The sequence below is a fragment of the Phocoena phocoena genome, chromosome 4 (assembly GCF_963924675.1).
Source record: "Phocoena phocoena chromosome 4, mPhoPho1.1, whole genome shotgun sequence".
Taxonomy (NCBI): Eukaryota; Metazoa; Chordata; class Mammalia; order Artiodactyla; family Phocoenidae; genus Phocoena; species Phocoena phocoena.
In genome coordinates this window covers 25,073,333-25,095,527 of record NC_089222.1, presented here as the reverse complement: position 1 = coordinate 25,095,527, position 22,195 = coordinate 25,073,333, and the positions used below count along the sequence as shown (strand labels likewise).

General features: G+C 36.0%; 1 protein-coding gene across 7 annotated transcripts in view; it reads right to left on the bottom strand.

Annotated features, from left to right (window-relative positions):
• Window positions 1–10,729: 10,729 nt before the first annotated feature.
• Window positions 10,730–22,195, bottom strand: part of TRPC1 (transient receptor potential cation channel subfamily C member 1) — a 63,112-nt gene continuing 51,646 nt past the window's right edge. For 6 of the 7 annotated variants that reach the window (XM_065876808.1, XM_065876810.1, XM_065876812.1 and 3 more), the window contains 4 exons: window positions 21,477–21,652; window positions 12,537–12,738; window positions 12,045–12,239; window positions 10,755–10,982 (listed from right to left, as the gene is read on the bottom strand). In XM_065876808.1, the coding sequence (XP_065732880.1) occupies window positions 10,755–10,982; window positions 12,045–12,239; window positions 12,537–12,738; window positions 21,477–21,652 (801 nt within the window). Of the gene's footprint in view, window positions 10,983–12,044; window positions 12,240–12,536; window positions 12,739–21,476; window positions 21,653–22,195 lie in introns of all 7 variants that reach the window. The other variant, XM_065876811.1, reaches the window with a different exon arrangement.

The following is a 22,195-nucleotide window of genomic DNA, read 5'->3' as shown; positions in this document are numbered from 1 at the left end:
CTACAAAATTTAAATGCAGCTCAATAACAAAAAAAAACCCAATCCAAAAATGGGCAGAAGACCTAAATAGACATTTCTCCAAAGAAGATATACAGACTGCCAACAAACATATGAAAGAATGCTCAACATCATTAATCATTAGAGAAATTCAAATTAAAACTACAATGAGATATCATCTAACACCAGTCAGATGGCCATCATCAAAAAATCTAGAAACAATGAATGCTGGAGAGGGTGTGGAGAAAATGGAACACTCTTGCACTGCTGGTGAGAATGTGAATTGGTACAGCCACTACGGAGAACAGTATGGAGGTTCCTTAAAAAACTACAAATAGAACTACCATATGACCCAGCAATCCCAATACTGGGTATATATCCTGAGAAAACCATAATTCAAAAAGAGTCATGGGGCTTCCCTGGTGGCGCAGTGGTTGAGAGTCCGCCTGCTGATGCAGGAGATGCGGATTCGTGCCCCAGTCCGGGAGGATCCCACGTGCCGCAGAGCGGCTGGGCCCGTGGGCCATAGCCACTGAACCTGCACGTCCGGAGCCTGTACTCTGCAGTGGGAGAGGCCACAACAGTGAGAGGCCTGCGTACCGCAAAAAAGATCATGTACCAAAATGTTCATTGCAGCTCCATTTACAATAGCCAGGACATGGAAACAACCTAAGTGTCCATCATCGAATGAATGGATAAAGAAGATGTGGCACATATACACAATGGAATATTACTCAGCCATAAAAAGCAACGAAATTCAGCTATTTGTAATGAGGTGGATGGACCTAGAGTCTGTCATACAGAGTGAAGTAAGTCAGAAAGAGAAAGACAAATACCGTATGCTAACACATATATATGGAGTTTAAGGAAAAAAATATCATGAAGAACCTAGGGGTGAGACAGGAATAAAAACACAGACCTACTAGAGAATGGACTTGAGGATTTGGGGCGGGGGAAGTGTAAGCTGTGACAAAGTGAGAGAGTGGCATGGACATATATACACTAACAAAAGTAAAATTGATAGCTAGTGGGAAGCAGCCGCATAGCACAGGGAGATCAGCTCGGTGCTTTGTGACCACCTAGAGGGGTGGGATAGAGAGGGTGGGAGGGAGGGAGACGTAAGAGGGAAGAGATATGGGAACATATGTATATGTATAACTGATTCACTTTGTTATAAAGCAGAAACTAACACACCATTGTAAAGCAATTATACTCCAATAAAGATGAAAAAAAAATTTTAATATATAGCTGATTAATTTATCTCACGAACAAGAAATTTATATTAATAGTAACATAATACAATGAAGAGCCTCCTGGATGATGAGGAGAAAGACTTGGATTCTCCTTCACAGTGCAGCATTGGGGAACCTTAGTTTCCTTATCTATAAAATGATAAAGTTCAATTGGATTCTTTCTGAGATCCTGTATAGGTCTTCAACTGTTTCCAGATTCTTGAATAACCAAACTGATCGAAATATAAAGTAGCACAGAAATAAAATTAACCACTTTCTCCATTCTAAACCCTTGGTCCCTCCATGGCCTGGCTTGTTTATTTTCTAAGACTGACTCTTGATTTTTAATTTATGTTTAATACCCCACTGTGCATCCTTTCCCTCTGTCTCTTGCTCATCTCACTGGTCTCTGCTTCTGACCTTGGTCATAAACTTAAAGTCTTTAATAAACTAGTCATTTAGAAAATAGGGACTGGACATCTTAAGTTCTATTCTCTGACCAAGATGAAACTATAGTGAGAAATTCATTCAAAAAACCAAAGTGTTTGGATCTATCTTTCCCAACACAAATAATAAATGGAGCTCAAGATCCCAAGTCAGTCATTGTACAACCTGGACAAATTACTTAATATGTCAGTTTTCTTTCCTATGAAATAAGAAAGCTGAAGTAGGTGATGTAAGTTTTCTTCCAATCCAATTTGATGGAATAAGACTTAGAGATTGCAATTGTTAGAAGGGTATCTGACTGGATATCATTTCCAGGATATTTACACAAATAGATAATGGCTAAATTTTCATTTAACAAATTTGTGTCATTTAATATCAACAACATACTTAAGCTGAGGATACAGAGAATAAAAGAACTGCCCCTTCCTATGCTTTGTCTAGTTTTGTACCTTAAAAAAAAAAGAAAAAACCCTCTGTGTTAAAATAAGCAATGTGCTTGCTATTTCTACTGAAATATAAAATGGGGGAAATGAGTTTTAAAATATGGAGTTGAATCATCTCCTAAATTAATTTAATTTCTGAATGAGTTAATGAGGTGGCTAGTACATTTTCTTCCTCAAAACCCTTTTCAAATGGCACCTGATAGTTTTACTATCTTAGAATAATTTTATCTAAAACTGAAGGGATTGACCAAATAGTCTTACTAATGGAGACAGACAGAGAGAAACGTCTAGATTGCTGGTAGCAGAATGAAGAAACCTGTCATTATCTGGCTGAAACAGTTCTTTTTTGAAACATATATTTACCTCCTACCCAACTATGCTGCTTTGCCTCTTGTACTACTGTAATTTAATTTACATCAGAAACCATGTCTCTTAAAGATGGTTATTTTAAACCATGTAACTAACACATAAATTTTTTCCTACTTTTGAGTTCTATATTTGAAGCACGTATTTCAAACTGGAGGCAGGGGGAGTAGGAAAAGAAAAAAGTAGTGTGAAATGACCAAATGAAGAGAAACACTGCCACTGGCAATTCTAAATATCTCTTCAAGAAACACAACATATTTACCCACAGGGCAGTGATGCCAGAAAGCTAACAAATTTACTTACAAATGTGAAATCCACAGCAGCCATTGCCCTTCGTACTATTAATATTTTCTTAGTGTAATTTTGAATAATTAGATTCTCTACAGTCTATAACCTTGGCCTATTTGTTATTTTATAAATGTATTTTCCGAGGAAAAGAAAAATTTCAATATCAATGCAATTCCAATCAAAATCACCACAAGGTTTTTTTGGTAGAAATTGACGGGCAGATTCCAAAATTTATATGAAATAGCAAAGAATCTAGAATTGCTAACATAAATTTTGAAAAATACAAAATTCTTCACCCTGGCATTTACTACCATATTTCACGTGACTGTGTTATGTTACTAATGGGCTACTGACTTGCATATTCAAGCACTGTTTTCTTCTGGAGTGTTAATAAATCATAAAATTCAACTGTTATTTTCTTCGTTCTTTCTTTCTTTCCTTCTTTTCATTGAGGTATTGTTGATTTACAATATTGTGTTAGCCTCAGGTGTACAACATAGTGATTCAGTATTTTTTAATTATATTCCATTACAGATTATTAAGAGATATTGAATATAATTCCCTGTGCTATACAGTAAATCCTTGTTGCTTATTTTATGCATAGTAGTCTTTATCTGTTAATCCCATATTCCTAATTTGTCCCTCCCTCATCCATCTCCCCTTTGGCAACCATAAGTTTGTTTTCTATGTCTACGAGTTTTGTATATAGATATTTTTTTCTAAATTCCACATATAAGTGATACCATATAGTGTTTGTCTTTCTCTGACTTATTTCATTAAGAATAACATTCTCTAGGTCCATCCATGATGCTGCAAATGGTGGTATTTCATTCTTTTTTATGGCTGAGTAATATTCCAATATATTTTTATATATGTATATATATATATACAGATATATGTATATATACACACACGTGGTATATATATACCACATCTTTTTTTTAAACTTCTTTATTGCAGTATAATTGCTTTACATTGGTGTGTTACTTTCTACTGCATAACAAAGTGAATAAGCTATACATATACATATAACCCCATATCCCCTCCCTCTTGTGTCTCCCTCCCACCCTCCCTATCCCACCCCTCTAGGTGGTCACAAAGCACAGAGCTGATCTCCCCATGCGATGCAGCTGCTTCTCAGTAGCTATCTATTTTACATTTGGTAGTGTATATATGTCAATGCTACTCTCTCACTTCCCCCAGCTTACCCTTCCCCCTCCCTGTGTCCTCAAGTCCATTCTCTATGTCTCCATCTTTATTCCTGTCCTGCCCCTAGGTTCATCAGAACCTTTTTTTTTCTTTCAATCCTATATATATATATATATATATATATATATATATATATATATGTTAGCATATGGCATTTGTTTTTCTCTTTCTGACTTACTTCACTCTGTATGACAGACTCTAGGTCCATCCACCACAAATAACTCAATTTCATTTCTTTTTATGGCTGAGTAATAGTCCACTGTATACATGTGCCACATCTTCTTTACCCATTCATCTGTCGATGGACACTTAGGTTGCTTCCATGTCCTGGCTTTTGTAAATAGAGCTGCAATGAACATTGTGGGATTGCTGGGTCATATGGTAGTTCTAGTTTTAGTTTTTAAAGGAAGCTCCATACTGTTCTCCATAGTGGCTGTATCAGTTTACATTCCCACCAACAATGCAAGAGGGTTCCCTTTTCTCCACACCCTCTCCAGCATTTATTGTTTCTAGATTTTTTGATGATGGCCATTCTGACTGGTGTGAGGTGATAGCTCATTGTAGTTTTGCTTTGCATTTCTCTAATGATTAGTGATGTTGAGCATTCTTTCATGTGTTTGTTGGCAGTCTGTATATCTTCTTTGGAGAAATGTCTATTTAGGTCTTCTGCCGACTTTTAGATTGGGTTGTTTTTTTCTGATATTTAGCCTCATGAGCTGCTTGTAAATTATGGAGATTAATCCATTGTCCGTTGATTCATTTGCAAATGTTTTCTCCCATTCTGAGGGTTGTTTTTTCATCTTGTTTATGGTTTCCTTTGCTGTGCAAAAGCTTTTAAGTTTCATTAGGTCCCATTTGTTTATTTTTGTTTTTAGTTCCATTACTCTAGGAGGTGGATCAAAACAGATCTTGCTGTGATTTATGTCAAAGACTGTTCTTCCTTTGTTTTCCTCTAAGAGTTTCAGAGTGTCTGGCCTTACATTTAGGTCTTTAATCCATTTTGAGTTTATTTTTGTGTCTGGTGTCAGGAAGTGTTCTAATTTCATTCTTTTACATGTAGCAGTCCAGTTTTCCCAGCACCACTTATTGAAGAGGCTGTCTTTTCTCCATTGTATATTCTTGCCTCCTTTATCAAAGATAAGGTGACCACATGTGCGTGGGTTTATCTCTGGGCTTTCTATCCTGTTCCATTGATCTATATTTCTGTTTTTGTGCCAGTACCATACTGTCTTGATTACTATAGCTTTGTAGTATAGTCTGAAGTCACAGAGCCTGATTCCTCCAGCTCCGTTTTTCATTCTCAAGATTGCTTTGGCTATTCAGGGTCTTTTGTGTTTCCATACAAATTGTGAAATTTTTTGTTCTAGTTCTGTGAAAAATGCCATTGGCAGTTTGATAGGGATTGCATTGAATCTGTAGATTGCTTTGGCTGTGTCTTTTGTGTTTCTATACAAATTGTGAAATTTTTTGTTCTAGTTCTGTGAAAAATGCCATTGGTAGTTTGATAGGGATTGCATTGAATCTGTAGATTGCTTTGGGTAGTATGGTCATTTTCACAATGTTGATTCTTCCAATCCAAGAACATGGTATTATCTTCCCGTCTGTTTGTATCATCTTTAATTTCTTTCATCAGTGTCTTATAGTTTTCTGCATACAGGTCTTTTGTCTGCTAAAGTAGGTTTATTCCTAGGTATTTTATTCTTTTTGTTGCAATAGTAAATGGGAGTGCTTCCTTAATATCTCTTTCAGATTTTTCATCATTAGTGTATAAGAATGCAAGAGATTTCTGTGTATTAATTTTGTATCCTGCTACTTTACCTAATTCATTGATTAGCTCTAGTAGTTTTCTGGTAGCATCTTTAGGATTCTCTATGTATAGTATCATGTCTCCTGCAAACAGTGATAGTTTTACTTCTTCTTCTCTGATTTGGATTCCTTTTATTTCTTTTTCCTCTCTGACTGCTGTGGCTAAAACTTCCAAAACTATGTCGAATAATAGTGGTGAGAGTGGGCAACCTTGTCTTGTTCTTGATTTTAGAGGAAATGGTTTCGGTTTTTCACCATTGAGAATGATGTTGGCTGTGGGTTTGTCAGCTATGGTCTTTATTATGTTGAGGTGAGTTCCCTCTATGCCTGCTTTCTGGAGGGGTTTTATCATAAATGGGTGTTGAACTTTGACGACAGCTTTCTCTGCATCTATTGAGACGACCGTATGGTTTTTATCCTTCAGTTGGTTAATATGGTGTATCACATTGATTGATTTGCATATATTAAAGAATCCTTGCATTCCTGGAATAAATCCCACTTGATCATGGTGTATGATCCTTTTAATGTGCTGTTGGATTCTATTTGCTAGTATTTTGTTGAGGATTTTTGCATCTATGTTCATCAGTGATATTGGCCTGTAGTTTTCTTTTTGTGTGACATCTTTTTCTGGTTTTGGTATCAGGGTGACGGTGGCCTCGTAGAATGAGTTTGGGAGTGTTCCTCCCTCTGCTATATTTTGGAAGAGTTTGAGAAGGATAGGTGTTAGCTCTTCTCTAAATGTTGGATAGAATTCGCCTGTGAAGCCATCTGGTCCTGGGCTTTTGTTTGTTGGAAGCTTTTTATCACAGTTTCAATTTCAGTGCTTGTGATTGGTCTGTTTATATTTTCTGTTTGTTCCTGGTTCAGTCTCGGAAGTTGTGCTTTTCCAAGAATTTGTCCATTTCTTCCAGGTTGTCCGTTTTATTGGCATAGAGTTGCTTGTAGTAATCTCTCATGATCCTTTGCATTTCTGCAGTGTCAGTTGTTACTTCTTTTTCATTTCTAATTCTGTTGATTTGGGTCTTCTCCCTTCTTTTCTTGATGAGTCTGGCTAGTGGTTTATCAGTTTTGTTTATCTTCTCAAAGAACCAGCTTTTAGTTTTATTGATCTTAGCTATCATTTCCTTCATTTCTTTTTCATTTATTTCTGATCTGATCTTTATGATTTCTTTCCTTCTGCTAACTTTGGGGTTTTTCTGTTCTTCTAATTGCTTTATGTGTAAGATTAGGTTGTTTATTTGAGATGTTTCTTGAGGTAGGATTGTATTGCTATAAACTTCCCTCTTAGAACTGCTTTTGCTGCATCCCGTAGGTTTTGGGTCATTGTGTTTTCATTGTCATTTGTTTCTAGGTATTTTTTGATTTCCTCTTTGATTTCTTCAGTGATCACTTGGTTATTTAGTAGCGTATTGTTTAGCCTCCATGTGTTTGTATTTCTTACAGTTTTTTTTTCCTGTAATTGAAATCTAGTCTCACAGCATTGTGGTCAGAAAAGATACTTGATACGATTTCAATTTTCTTAAATTTACCAAGACTTGTTGTGTAACCCAAGATATGACCTATCCTGGAGAATGTTCCGTGAACACTTGAGAAGAAAGTGTATTGTTATTTTTGTATAGAATGTCCTATAAATATCAATTAAGTCCATCTTGTTTAATGTGTTATTTAAAGCTTGTGTTTCCTTATTTATTTTCATTTTGGATGATCTGTCCATTGGTGAAAGTGAGGTGTTAAAGTCCCCTACTATGATTGCATTACTGTCGATTTCCCCTTTATGGCTGTTAGCATTTGCCTTAAGTGTTGAGGTTCTCCTATGTTGGGTGCATAAATGTTTACAATTGTTATATCTTCTTCTTGGATCGATCCCTTGATCATTATGAAGTGTCCTTCTTTGTCTTTTTTAATAGTCTTTATTTTAAAGTCTATTTTGTCTGATATGAGAATTGCTACTCTAGCTTTCTTCTTAGTTCTTTATTTTAGTATGTTGTACCATTATGTAGTTTTGTCAGGTTTACTGAAGCATAATTTCCATACATTAAAATTCACCCTTTAAATGTATAGTTTGATGAGTTGTGCAATCAATCTTCTCTTCCCACCAGATCCTGGTAACCAATGATCTGATTTTGGTTTCTATAGTTTTGTCTTTTCTAGGATGTCATATTAATGGAATCACACAGTATGTAGCCTTTTGTGATGAGTGTCCTAACTTGGCATAGTACTTTTAAGATTCATCTGTGTTACTGCATATATTTCACTAGTTTGTTCCTGTGTCAACTTGGATAGGCTGAATTATGTTTCCCAGAATTCTCTCCCATGTATGCTTCTAGGTAGGGTGGGCACAAGACACATTTCAGTGTGAAATTTGGTGGGGAGAAATGGAGCAGCAGCCATTTGGCGTTTTTGCAGGCACTTTCATAGTTTACACATGTTGAAACTTATCTGCTGGCTCAACCTGCTGGTGAAGGTCAGCAGCCAGGACTCTAATCATTCCACCTTTCCTTGGCTTGTCCTTCAGTTTCTCTAATTCTGGACCAAGTGTGTTTAGCAATGTGGCAAAGGGTAACTTCTCCCACAGGATTCCCACACCATCAAGGTTGGAGACAGTGACAAGTGACAAGGGTCTCAGACCGTCCTCATGGGTTCCAGCTTATCCCCATTTCTTCCCCCGACACCTATTTTCCTCTTCCAACAGCCAACCTGGTGAACTTTAAGCTCCAGTATTAGATGCAAAAACAACAGCCTCAGAGATTGCTTAACCAACTCCAACAATTGTGTAATGTCAAGTCCCTGTAAACAAATCACTGTACACACAAACATATGTGCCTGCCAATATCCTAGTAGTTCTGCTTCTCTGACTGAACTCTGACTGATACGATTCCTTTTTATCACTGAGTAGATTTCCATTGTATGGATATAGGATTTACTTACCCATTCACCAGTTCACGGGCATTTGGCTGTTTTCAATTTGGGATCATGAATAAAGCTGCTAAAAACACTCACATACAGGTCTTTGTATAGTCATATTATTTCAAAATATGGTATTTACAAATATAAAAAGAAATAGCTAAAAGAGTCAACTATCATTGCCACCAGAGGCAGGAAGAGGTACAAAGGGGTCTGATGCTGATGTTTTGCATTTTAGACCTTTGTTGCCATAATTGAAAAAAACAACAACAGTGAACTGTATACTTTAAATTTTATGATATGTGAATTATATCTCAATTAAAAGTATACAATAAAACAATGAACAAACTCTGTCAATTTATAATCTAATGTCAAGTTTTATTTACCTTTTTTCTTACAATATGCTGTCATTCAAAATATACTTCGTAAGTAACTCATGCATACAGTAGGCACTCTATAAATATTTTGATTTAATAATTAGATATTTTTTAGAATGACTAAAAACCCTGATGTAAAATCCCAATTGGGAAGTGCTTAATCCCATCATAGACAAAATATATAACTTTACAATAAACATTTTTATAAGAATTTGCCCATAAAAGGGAACACTTACAATTTGGAAATTAAAAAATAAAAAGTAAAAAGCAAGATGAAACACAACACTAACATATTTCAACATTGATCCCTGGATCGGTGGTACTTATAGACCAAGGGCTACCTGCACCCTGTGGCCTTAAGACCATCTGACATTCAGTTAAGAAGGTAATTATATACATAATAACCTCTTAACTGGAAATGTTGCATGAATAAATAAGGAATAGCCTATGACAAAAATGTTAACTATATCCCTTACATGAGCACAGGAAAAAAATTTAAATATATACTTTATTCTCCAATTTAAAAAGTCAATGCTTTTCACCCTAAGCATCAAGAATGAGCCACAAATAAGCATGAAGTCCCGTTTCTAGAACTATGTTAAATCCTGTGGAAAATACTTTTGGATATAAGATCAAGAACCTTAGTCCAAAAGTAAAACAAATCCTTGCATTAAAGGGTCTTCCAATGTTTACACAAACAAACAGGCTGTGACCATACATGACAAAGAAATACCTTCTAAATCCTTATTTTGGGTTAGCTTTATAACTAGGAACATTCACTCCAGCTTGAAAAAAAATTATATCACTTTTATGATAATAAAAAATTAAAAGCCAATAAATCCCTAACCTTAGAGAAGTAGCTGTGCAAACTTATAAACATAATCAAATACTCTATAGCTACAAAATGAAAAGTCTACTAACTATATTTTTCAAAAACTATATAATTCTATAAAAATTTAAATACGTGGACTCTATCAATACATGGAAATGTATATATAAAATACTATTAAGTGAAAAAAGCAAAATGAAAAATATAAAGTGATTACAACCATGTAAAAGTAAATATATTACAGTAACAAACATTGAGGTGAATTTAAATTTATAGACACAAATAGATTCAAACATTCATTAGGGCTTTATCTTTGTTGTTTAAGATTATAACAAAAGAAAAAAGAAAAAATAGACTACTGTTTTAGATAAACCTATACTCCTAAACAATAAATACTGAACTATATATGTAAACTCCTAAAACAAAGATTTTAAAAAACAAGACTTCTATATCTCAAGTGTACCCTATGGAAGGAGATCAGTCCACATTTGCTGATCTTCATTTTTACAAAACCTTCTGGCAATAGTCACTACAATTCTAATGCTGTCCTTCTTAAGCAGAAAGGGAAAAAAAATTTAAGCACCGTTTAAATAAGAAAACTAAGCAGCATGCTAACAAAATCTATCTACTTAATCTGTTTCATTACTGCAAAAAGCCACGAACAGAGGGTTTTAAAAAAACTAATCGTATATACATATTTTACATAACATATATTTATGCTATAAATATTTTAAAGAATGGCTTTTACATAATTCTTTATTTCAATATATATCTTACTAATTTAATTGCAAGTTATACAAATGCAGTCTTTCAGATTTATTATTGAAAATTATACTCTACGTGATTTAGAAAATCGCTAATTTCTTGGATAAAACATAGCATATTTAGAAGTCCGAAAGCCAAGTAAATCCCTTATTTCATTTCGGAATTTTGACAGATCTTGGCGCAGTTCATTTAGATTTTCCACAGTTGCCTGATCTGTACTTTGCATCTTTTGTCTCATGGAAGTCAAGTAACGATGCACTAAACAGCACATCACTTTTTGGTAGTTTTCATCTCTCTTTTGCTTCAAATTTCTCCATTCCTTCAAAACAAAAACTATGATACTAACAATGTGCATAAAAATATTTAAATGAGGTGGATTTTTTTTTAAATTTACAGATACAAACACATATCTTGTAATGCTTTATTAGACTATATTTTTGCCACTACATGTTACAAAATAATGTTCAACACATTTGAAACATGCCATGCATATTTGTTTTATTCATTTACCTGTACACTTGCCTTGATTTAAGATCTTTAGTTTATAGTAGGGATTAGCAAACTATGACCCACAGGCCAAATATGACCCACTTCCTGTTTCTGATGGCCTATGATCTAAGAATGGCTTTTACAGATGAACATTTTGTAATCAATTTGATGATGGGGACTACTAATTTTGAACTCCAAATAAACAAAATGTTATTTCCCCCCAAAATGGAATTCTATTCATTAATAGAGCTGTATTATAAAAAAAAGTGTTAAAAAAAAAAAAAAAAAAAAGTGTTACTCAATTATTCTTATATGTTTAATTTCATCAATAAAAATTTTGTGGAAATTTGTTTTCTCTCTTGTTATATTACTACCCACATAAAACCTACAATTTTTTCACAGCCCACAAAGTCTAAAATATTTATTATCCGGTCATTTACAGAAAAAGTTTGCCAATTCCTGGCTTATAGCAACATGTATTGAATTATTAATGTATTGAACAACTTTCAAGAAGAACCAGAAAAATATGCATTGACTCTAAGAGTCACTCTTATGCTGACAGCCTAGGTATTCTGAATATTTTCCTTGTTTTAAAACTGTGAGATGAGAATTCATGAAAAAAATCACAGCTCTCTCTCTCATTTTCAATAAATATTTATTGAATCCTTACTTTATGTTAGATACTATGCTATGCATTAGGGATACCGGAGTGAAAAAAAGAAGTCTTAGCCCTTGTTTTTTTTAAGCTGTTTTGCTAATTGCTTTATAACCACAACAAATTAGTACAGAGAATGCCCTGTACAAAAAACACAGCATATTTATGCTTTAGGAACATCTGAGATTAGTAATTATTAAAATTATCATGTTGCAGTTCAACCATCTAACTTCTTACCTTTAAGCTGTTCTGCCGTTTAACCTTGCCTTTCGATGTATGAGAGCAAATCCATTTACTGAGGCTACTAATCATATAGCAGATAGTCTTTGGCGAAGGAATGATGTTGAAAGGTGGGGGTAATGTACATTTGTCATCAAAGTAGCTAAGCCACAACTTTGCTCGAGCAAACTTCCATTCTTTGTCTTCATGATTCTATAAGAGGCAAGTGAAAAACCAACACAGGATATGAATAGGCATGCACACACGCACACACACACAGTAGACCTGGTATGAAGAGATTGTTTAAGATTGTTCAAATGTTTCCACACCTTGTAGGTAAAAATTTGGTTCAAGACTTGCAGTTAATATACATTACTTACATTAAAAAAAAATCTATATTTAATTTTTAAATGATACATTCTTAATTCTTTTAAATCTTTGCCTTATCTACTACATACATTTGGTATGGTCTGAAGAGAATATAAAATTTTTAAAAGAATGAACACTTACTGCTATCAACTGAAAACTTTTATGAAGCATTGCCACCAGTAGCTTAGTAAGCACAATCACAACCACAACATTGTATGTCCCAACAATAACAGCTCCGATGAAGGACTGTAATTCTTCTCCGTAGCTAAATCTTGTGACAAATATTGCCACATGTGCTAAGGAGAAAATATACCAGAACAAAGCAAAGCAAGTGCCGATGAACCTGTAAAGACAATTACATTTCTGTTTAAAAGGAATTTTAAGTTAATTAGCAAAAATAAAGAATTCATTTATATCAACATTACCTAAAGAATACATAGATAGCCCAGGAGTAATATTTTATACAATAACTGAGGTTGGACCCAACATCACAGATATGTCTTACTTTAAACAAAGAAACAAACTCAAAAGGAAGATAAATTATTCCTGTTTAATCTCTTACTACTTCTCTGTCTTTTCTCAACAGAGCAGCCTACGATCCTGTAATACTTAGTTAGATTTTGCCACTTCTTCGCTCAAAAACTTCAAATGGCTCTCAATCTCAACAGCCCAAAGTGCATACAAGGGCCAACAAGGTCCTACATGATCCCATTACCTTTCTTTCTTTTTTTCCCTTCCTTTATTTCTTTCTTTCAATTGAAGTATAGTTGATTTACAATATTATGTTAGTTTTAGTTGTACAGCATAGTGATTCAGTATTTTTGCAGATCATACCCCATTATAAATTATTACAGGATAATGGCTATAATTCCCTGTGCTATACAATATATCCTTGTTGCTTATCTATTTTATACATAGTGGTTTGTATCTGTTAATCTCATACCCATAATTTGTCCATCTCTGCTTCCCTCTCCCCTTTGGTAACCACAAGTTTGTTTTTCTATATCTGTGAGTCTGTTTCTCTTCTGCATATACATTCATTTGTATTATTGTTTAGATTCCACACAGAAGTAACATTATACAGTATTTGTCTTTCTCTGTCTGACTTATTTCACTAAGTATAATATTATCTACATCCATGCACATTGTTGCAAATGGCAAAATTTCATTCTTTTTTATGGTTGAATATTAAATTGTGTGTGTATTTATATGGATTAAGAAGATGGAATATATATATACCACCTTCTTCATTCATTCATCTGTCGACGGGCCCTTGGGTTGCTTCCATATCTTGGCTACTGTAAATAGTCCTGCTATGAACATTGGGGTGCACGTATCTTTTCAAATTAGTGCTTTCATTTTTTTCTGGCTATATAACAAGGAGTGGAATTGCTGGATCATACAGTAGTTCTATTTTTAGTTTTTTAAGGAACCTCCATACTGTTTTCCACAGTGGCTGCACCAATTTACATTCCCACCAACAGTGTATGAGGTTTCTCTTTTCTCCACATCTTCTCCGACATTTGTAATTTGTAGAGTTTTTGATGATGGCCATCCTGACTGGTGTGAGATGATATCTCATTTTTGCTTTGATTTGCATTTCTCTAATAATTAGTGATGTTAGGCACCTTTTCATGTGCCTGTTAGTCATCTGTATGTCTTCTTTGGAAATATGTCTATTCAGGTCTTCTGCCTATTTTCTGATTGTGTTATTTGTTTTTCAATATCGAGTTGTATCAGCTGTTTACATATTTTGGATATTAACCCTCTGTCAGTCACATGATTTGTAAATATTTTCTCCCATTTTGTAGGTTGTCTTTCCATTTTGTCAATGGTTTCCTTTGTTGTGCAAAAGCTTTTAACTTTAGTTAGGTCCATTTGCTTATTTTTGCTTTTATTTCTTTTGCCTTAGGAGACTGATACAAAAAAATATTGTTATGATGTATGTCAAAGAGTGTTCTATGTTCTCTTCTAGGAGTTTTACTGTGTCGTGTCTTACATTTAGGTCTTTTAACCACTTTGAGTTTATTTGTGTATATGGTCTGAGGGAATATTCTAATCTCATTGTTTTATGTGTAGCTGTCCAGTGTTTCTAGCACCACTTGTTGAAGAGAGTGTCTTTTATCCACTGTATATTCTTGCCTTGTTTGTCATTGATTAATTGACCAAAGGTGCATGGGTTTATTTCTGGGCTCTCTATTCTGTCCCACTGATCTGTTTTTGTGCCAGTATCATGCTGTTTTGATTTCTGTAGCTTTGTAGTATAGTCTGAAGTCTGGGAGGCTTACACCTCCAGCTTTGTTCATTTTTCTCAAGATTGCTTTGGCAATTCAGGGTCTTTTCTGGCTCCATATGAATATTAGGATTATTTGTTCTAGCTCTGTGAAAGATGTTATGGGTATTTTGATAGGGACTGCATTAAATCTGTAGATTGCTTTGGGTAGTTTGGCCATTTTAACAATGTTAATTCTTCCAATCCAAGAACATGAGGTAACTTTCCATTTGTATCATCTTCAATTTCCTACATCAATGTTTCATAATTTTCAGAGTACTGTCTTTCACCTCCTTGGTTAAGTTTATGGCTAGGTGTGATTTTAAATGGGATTGATTTTGGTTTTTTACTTTCTCTTTCTGATATTTCATTATTAGTGTATAGAAACTAATTAACATGCACAGATTTCTGTATGTTAACCTTGTATCCTGCAACCTTGTTGAATTCCCTTATTAGTTCTAATAGTTCTTTGGGTGGAGACGTTAGGATTTTCTATATAAAATATGTCATCTGCAAATAGTGAGTTTTACACCTTCCCTTCCAATTTGGATATGTCTTATTTCTTTTTCTTGTTTGATCACTGTGGCTAGGACTTCCAATACTTTGTTAAATAGAAGAGGTGAGAGTGGCCATCCTTGTCTTGTTCCTGAATTTAATGGGAAAGCTTTCAGCTTTTCATCATTGAGTGTGATGTTGACTGTGGGTTTGTCAAATGGCCTTTATCACATTGAGATATGTTCCCTCTATTCCCGCTTTGATGAGTTTTTATCATGAATGGATGTTGAATTTTGTCAAACACTTTTTCTGCAACTATTGAGATGACCATGTGATTTTTATCCTACCTTTTGTTAATGTTGTGTATCACATTGATTGATTTGCATATATTGAACCATCCTTGTGACCATGGAGTAAATCCGACTCGATCATAGTGTATGATCCTTTTTACACATTTTTAGATTCAGTTTGCAAATATTTTATTGAGGATTTTTGCATCTATATTTACCAAAAATATTAGCCTGTAATTTGCTTTGTACTGTCTTTGTCTGGGTTTGGTATCAGGGTAATGGTGGCCTCATAGAATGAATTTGGGAGTGTTCCATCCTCTTTAATTCTTTGGAATACTTTGAGAAGGATAGGTATTAATTCTTTATATGTTTGGTAGAATTCCCCTGTGAAGCCATCCCATTTTGGACTTTTGTTTGCTGGGTTTTTTTTTTTTACAAATCCAATTTCACTTCTAGTGATCAGTATGTTCAAATTGACTGCTTCTTCTTGATTCAGTCTTGGCAGGCCGTATGTTTCTAGAAATTTGTTCATTTCTTTTTGGTTGTCCAATTTGTTGGCATATAACTGTTCATAGTATTCTCTTATGATTTTTTTGTATCTCTGTGGTGTTGGTTTGTTATTTCTCCACTTTCATTTCTTATTTTGTTTATTTGGGTAAAGGCTGGCTTTTTCTTCTTGGTAAGCCTGGCTAAAGGTTTATCAATTTTGTTAATCTTTTCAAAAAACCAGTTCTTGGTTTCATTGATCTTTTCTGTTTTTTATCTCTATTTTATTTCCACTCTGATCTTTATTATTTCCTTCCTTCCTTCCTTCTGCTGACTTGGGGCTTTGTTTGCTCTTTTTCTAATTCTTTTAGGTGGTAGGTTAAGATATTTGTTTGAAATTTTTCTTATTTCTTGAGGAAGGCCAGTATTGCTATAAACTTCCCTCTTAGAACTGCTTCTGCTGCATCCCTCAAATTTTGGAAAGTTGTGTTTCCATTTTCATTTGTCTCGAGCTATTTTCTGATTTCCTCTTTGATTTTATCATTGACCCATTGGTTTTTTAGTAGCATGTTATTTAGTCTCCACGTGTTTGTTCTTTTCCCATTTTCCTTTCTATAGCTGATTTCTAGTTTCATATCACTGCAGTCAGAAAAAAATGCTTCATATAATTTCTATTCTCTTAAATTTATTAAGGCTTGTTTTGTGGCCTAGTACGTGATCCATCCTGGAGAACATTCCATATACACGTGAAAAGAATGTGTGTTCTGCTGTTCTGGGATGGAATGTCCTGTAAATACCAATTAAGTTCAACTGGTCTATGGTGTCATTTAGGAACACTGTTTTCTTACTGATTTTGTTTGGATGATCTATCCATTGATGTCACTGAGAGGTTAAAGTCCCCTACTACTATTGTATTACTATCAATTTCTCCCTTTATGTCTGTTAGTATTTGCTTTATATATTTAGGTGCTCCTGTATTGGGTGCATATATGTTAATGAGTGTAACATCCTCTTTTGTGTATCCCTTTATCATTATACAGTGCTCATCTTTGTCTTTTGTTACAGACTTTGTTTTAAAGTCTATTTTGTCTGATATGAGTACTGCTATCCCTGCTTCTTTGTCATTTTCATCTGCATGAAGTATCTTTTTCTATCCCTCACTTTTTCTTTGTTTCTTTAGCCCTGAAGTGAGTCTCTTGCAGGCAGCATATTGAAGGGTCTTGTGTTTTCATGGAATCAGCCACCCTATGTCTTTTGATTGGAGCATTTAGTCCATTGACATTTAACGTAGTTATTGATAGGTATGCAGTTATTACCATTTTATTCCTTGTTTTCCAGTTGTTTTTGTAGTTCTCTTCTGTTCATTTCTTCTTTTTGTTTCTCTAGTTGTGGTTTGATGATTTCCTTTAGTAGTATGCTTGAGTTCCTTTCTTTTTGGTTTTTGCATATCTATCATAGGTTTTTTTTTTTTTTTTCAGTACGCAGGCCTCTCACTGTTGTGGCCTCTCCCATTGTGGAGCACAGGCTCCGGACGCACAGGCTCAGTGGCCATGGCTCAGGGGCCTAGCCGCTCCGTGGCACATGGGATCTTCCCAGACCAGGGCACGAACCCGTGTCCCCTGCATCGGCAGGCAGACTCTCAACCACTGCGCCACCAGGGAAGCCCTATCATAGGTTTTTGATTTGTGTTTACTATAGGGCTCATATATGCTGTCCCATAATTATATCTACTTGTTTTAAACTGATAGTCATTTAAGTTCAAACACATTTTAAAAGATCTACATTTTTACCCCCCTCACCCACATTGTGTTTCTAATGTCATATTTTACATCTTCATGTTTATCTCTCAACTGTTTACTGCATTTATAGTTGCTTTTGTGTGTATGTTTTTTTCTTTTCATCTATGTACTGGCTTTTTAAAGTAATCTTCAATCCTTACTATGTAACTGCCTTTCCTAGTGGGATTTTCCCTTTCCTATAGATTCTTGCTCCTTTTCCATTTAGATAAGACCCTTCAACATTTTTTAGGTTTACTATTGATGAATTCTTTTAGTTTTTGATTGTCTGATAAGTTCTTTATTTCTCCTTCTATTCTAAATGATAATCTTGCTGGGTAGAGTATCCTAGGTTGTAGGTTTTTTCCTCTCAGCACTTTGAATATATCAAGCCTCTCCCTTTTGGCCCACAGAGTTTCTGCAGAGAAAATCAGCTGATAGTCTTATGGGGATTCCCTTGCATATGACTGATTTTCTCTTCATGCCTTTAGAATTCTCTCTTTATCTTTAACTTTTGCCATGTTGTTTATGATATGTCTTGATGTGGGTCTGTTTGGTTTCATCTTGTTTTGGACCCTCTGTGCTTCCTGTACCTGGATATCTGTTTCCTTCTTCAGATTTGGGAAAGTTTCAGCCATAATTTCTTAAAATACATTTTTTTTTTTTTTTTTTTTTTTTTTTTTTTTTTTTATGCGTTACGCGGGCCTCTCACTGTTGTGGCCTCTCCCGTTGCGGAGGACAGGCTCCGGACGCGCAGGCTCAGCGGCCATGGCTCACGGGCCCAGCCGCTCCGCGGCATGTGGGATCTTCCCAGACCGGGGCACGAACCCGTGTCCCCTGCATCGGCAGGCGGACTCTCAACCACTGCGCCACCAGGGAAGCCCTTAAAATACATTTTTGATCCCCTTCTCTCTCTCTCTTCTCCTTCTGGAACCCCTATTATGTGAATGTTGGTATGTTTAATGTTATCCTAGAGATCTAGTGGACTCCTTTTGTTTTTTTGTTTATTTTCATTTGTCTTTCTTTCTGCTGTTCTGATTGGGTGATTTCCATTATTCTATCTTCCAGATCACTTATGTGTTCTTCTGTGTCACTTAGGCTGTTATTCAGAGTGTTTTTTATTTCAGATATTGAATTGCCTATTTTTGTTTGGGTCTTTTTTATATTTTCTAGTTCCTTGTTAAAATGATCTTTGTTTAGATCAATTCTCTTGATCTAAACTAATTTAGTTAGCATTTTTATTACCAATGACGTGAATTCTTTATCTGGTAAATTGTTTATTTCTGTTTCATTATTTATTTTTTCAAGGTTTTTCTCTTACTTTTTCGATTGAGAGTAGTTCCTCTGCCTTTTCATTTTACTTAACTTTCTTTGCCTCTATGAATTTAGGTGAAACAGTTACCTATTGTGGTCTTGAAGGGGTGTTCTTATGTGTGTACCCAATGCCTTTGGTGGGATGGCTGGATTTGATGTGGACACCAGTGTTTCCTCAGGGTATGCTGGCAGCGATGACCTTGGTAGGAGGTGTGGCTAGAGATGGAAGAGCTAGAGCCCACGCAGGGTGTGAGGTGCGATGTTCTCTTTGCTCACTGGCCATCACTGCCCTGTGGGATCTGCTCCCAAGCTGCTGGAGTAAAAGCCCTGAGGGTCAGGCTAGAGCTGGCTCTGTTCCTTTTCAAGTGTGTTTTTCCTTCTCCCCACACCAGCATCTTTGCCCCAAAGGAGGGGGGTGCTGAAGCAAGTGGGGTTCATGCACTTATAGAGGTCTAATGCACTACCTGTGTAGGTGTCCATGGCTCCACTCAGATGCAGCCCATGGTCATGTCTTTTCCCTGGTATTGGCCACCCCAGATCTAGCGCTGTGCTATGGTGTGAAGTGAGTGGGGCCAGAGCATCCACTCAGTCTGGGCTTGGGCACATAGCAAGGTGGCCACAGGAAACCCAGCAGCTGTGCTGCTGTCAAAACTCTGGGCTGCTTCTGGGGTGCCACTGGAGTAAGCTCCAACAATGGCAGCTGCCACACCACCTGGGCTACACTCCAGGACTGGTTGCCTCTATGTCACAAGGACGAGTCTTCTCCCAAGTCCTGGATGCCCTAGATCCAGTGCCATCCTGTGATGTGGAATGAGTGGAGCTGGGGTATTCTCTCAGTTTGGGCTGGGGAGAGCAGCAAGGTGGTCACAGGAAACCTGACAGCCACTAGGGCAGACCTCTCTCTGCCCTAGCAGGGGGCAAGCCAGCACCTGCACCCCTCATTAGTGGCATCCAGGCTGTTCCAGCCTTTCTATCTCTCCCAGGGTTTCTCCAGCCAGTTAAGGGGGCTTGTCTTCCATGCGTAGAAACCAGACTGGAACACCCAGTCTGTGGCTTGACCCACTAACTCCCCAGGGCGAGTATCCACCTGTGTAATCTCCCTTTTCCTTTGAATCCCTTCCCGGGGCACAGGTCCTGACCAATCACTTTCTTCTCATCCTACCCGATCACATGTATACCTTTCTTAAAGCCTTTGTTGTACAGGAGTCCTTCTGCCTCTTTCCAGCTAGCTTTCAGTGAGAATTATTCCACATGTAGATGTATTTTTGATGTGCTTGTGGGGGGAGGTGAGCTCCAAGTCTTCTTACTCCACCATCTTGATCCGCTTTATTCCCCATTACCTTCCTGACCTAATCTACTACAGCTCTCGCTCTGATTCACTACATACAATCCACGCTGATCTCCTGGCTTTTTCTTGAACATACCAACCACACTCCCATCTCAAGGCATTTGCATTTGCCATTCCCCTATCTGCCAACGCTCCTCCTCCAGATACCTTTTCATGGCTTGATCCTTCACCAGCTTTATATCTTTACTTGGATGTCATCTTTTGTGAGGCCTTCCTTAACCTCCTACCTAACTAAAGCTACACCCTCTCACACAAAAATCCTCCCTGGCCCAAGCTTTATTTGGGCTACAGGCAAGGGCCTGTGTAACACTGATATATACTATATCAGTACTGTGCAATATGCTATATATTTTATTTTTATTGCCTGTATCACCTCAACAGAATAATAAACTCCATGAGGGTAGTGTTGTTCACTGATACTTCATTTACTTAGCACTTAGAACAGGGTCTGGCATACTGAAGGTGTTAGATGAATATTTATTACTCATTTAATCTTATTCCTTAAATAAACTAAAGAATAGTTGGTACATAATAGGAATACAACAAACGTGTAATTCTACACCTCTTCTCCGTTATTTTATCTAAGAATGTGGGGAGGTATTTTGTCTGCCTCACAACTGGTTGTTCAATTCCTTCCAATACAATAAATTAGAGAAAAAAAGTGTTCTTGAAGCTTTAACAATCTCAACCCTAATGACCTCCTAAGAAATGTTGAAATCTGAGAGTGCTTTGGTTGTAACAATGACTGAGAATTGCCACTGACAATTAATACTTGAAGGGCAGAGCCGTGGAACATCTCACAATACATATATAGGACCCACAAAGAACTGTCCTGCCCAAAATGCTAAGAGTGCACAAAATGCAAGAGTTCCTCTGTTAAGATAGACTGTAGTTGAGGAGACAATGTAATAACTCAGGCCACTAATTATTTAAGATTCTATGTGTAAAGGTGACTATAAATGATTCATGAAAAATAAGTATTTCTTATTCAAAATGCATTTCTTAAAGAAAATTTGAAGTCCTAGTTCTGTAGGTATGAATTCACACATAACACAACAGAAAGACAGACATACATTTACTAAAAATTTAAAAGACACTCACGAATGGAAGGTATCATTGCTTTGCTGTTCACAGAAGATGCCTACACAGTCCTTCTGTTCTTTTGGAGTATAGTCTTTATCATACAGTTGTGTCAGTCCAATTGTGAAAGAAAACAAAACAAGAAGAAACATTCCAAGAAATTTTCCAAAATCTTGTAACATCTGTCCCATTGAAATCTGTGGAATATATTACATAGGCATTCATTAAAATCATCAGGAAAACAAAATATGAAAAACTAAATGACCAGGCAAGAAAACATATGATCCACAAGGCTACTCCTTTTTTTCCACCTGTTTGAGATATTTCATCACTTTTAAAACACCAAAAATCCAGTTGTCAAACAAAAAGCCATTCTGATCATGCCAGCACTGTGAGTGTTGGATGGTACATTCCTTGAATCTGGACCAAGTCTGCAGAGGATAATTTTGCTATGAAGGTAGAGGAAGAGACCTAGAGATTTAAGAAAAGGCCTAATTTGCAAGGGATGAAAGGAAAATTCTTTGCTAAAACCTAAAGTGAAGTAAATGCTTATATTTATAGTTTCTCAAAGTTTACAAATATAAAATCATTAGGACATAAAGTATTTCATTTGATTTTTGCAACCAATTTAAACCACTTCCTGAAGAACAGCATTTCCCCCTCTAGGACTGTCCTAATCTCTTTTGCCAAGGTGATCAATTCTCTTTCATTTGGGGTCTATTATAAGAAAAAATTATACG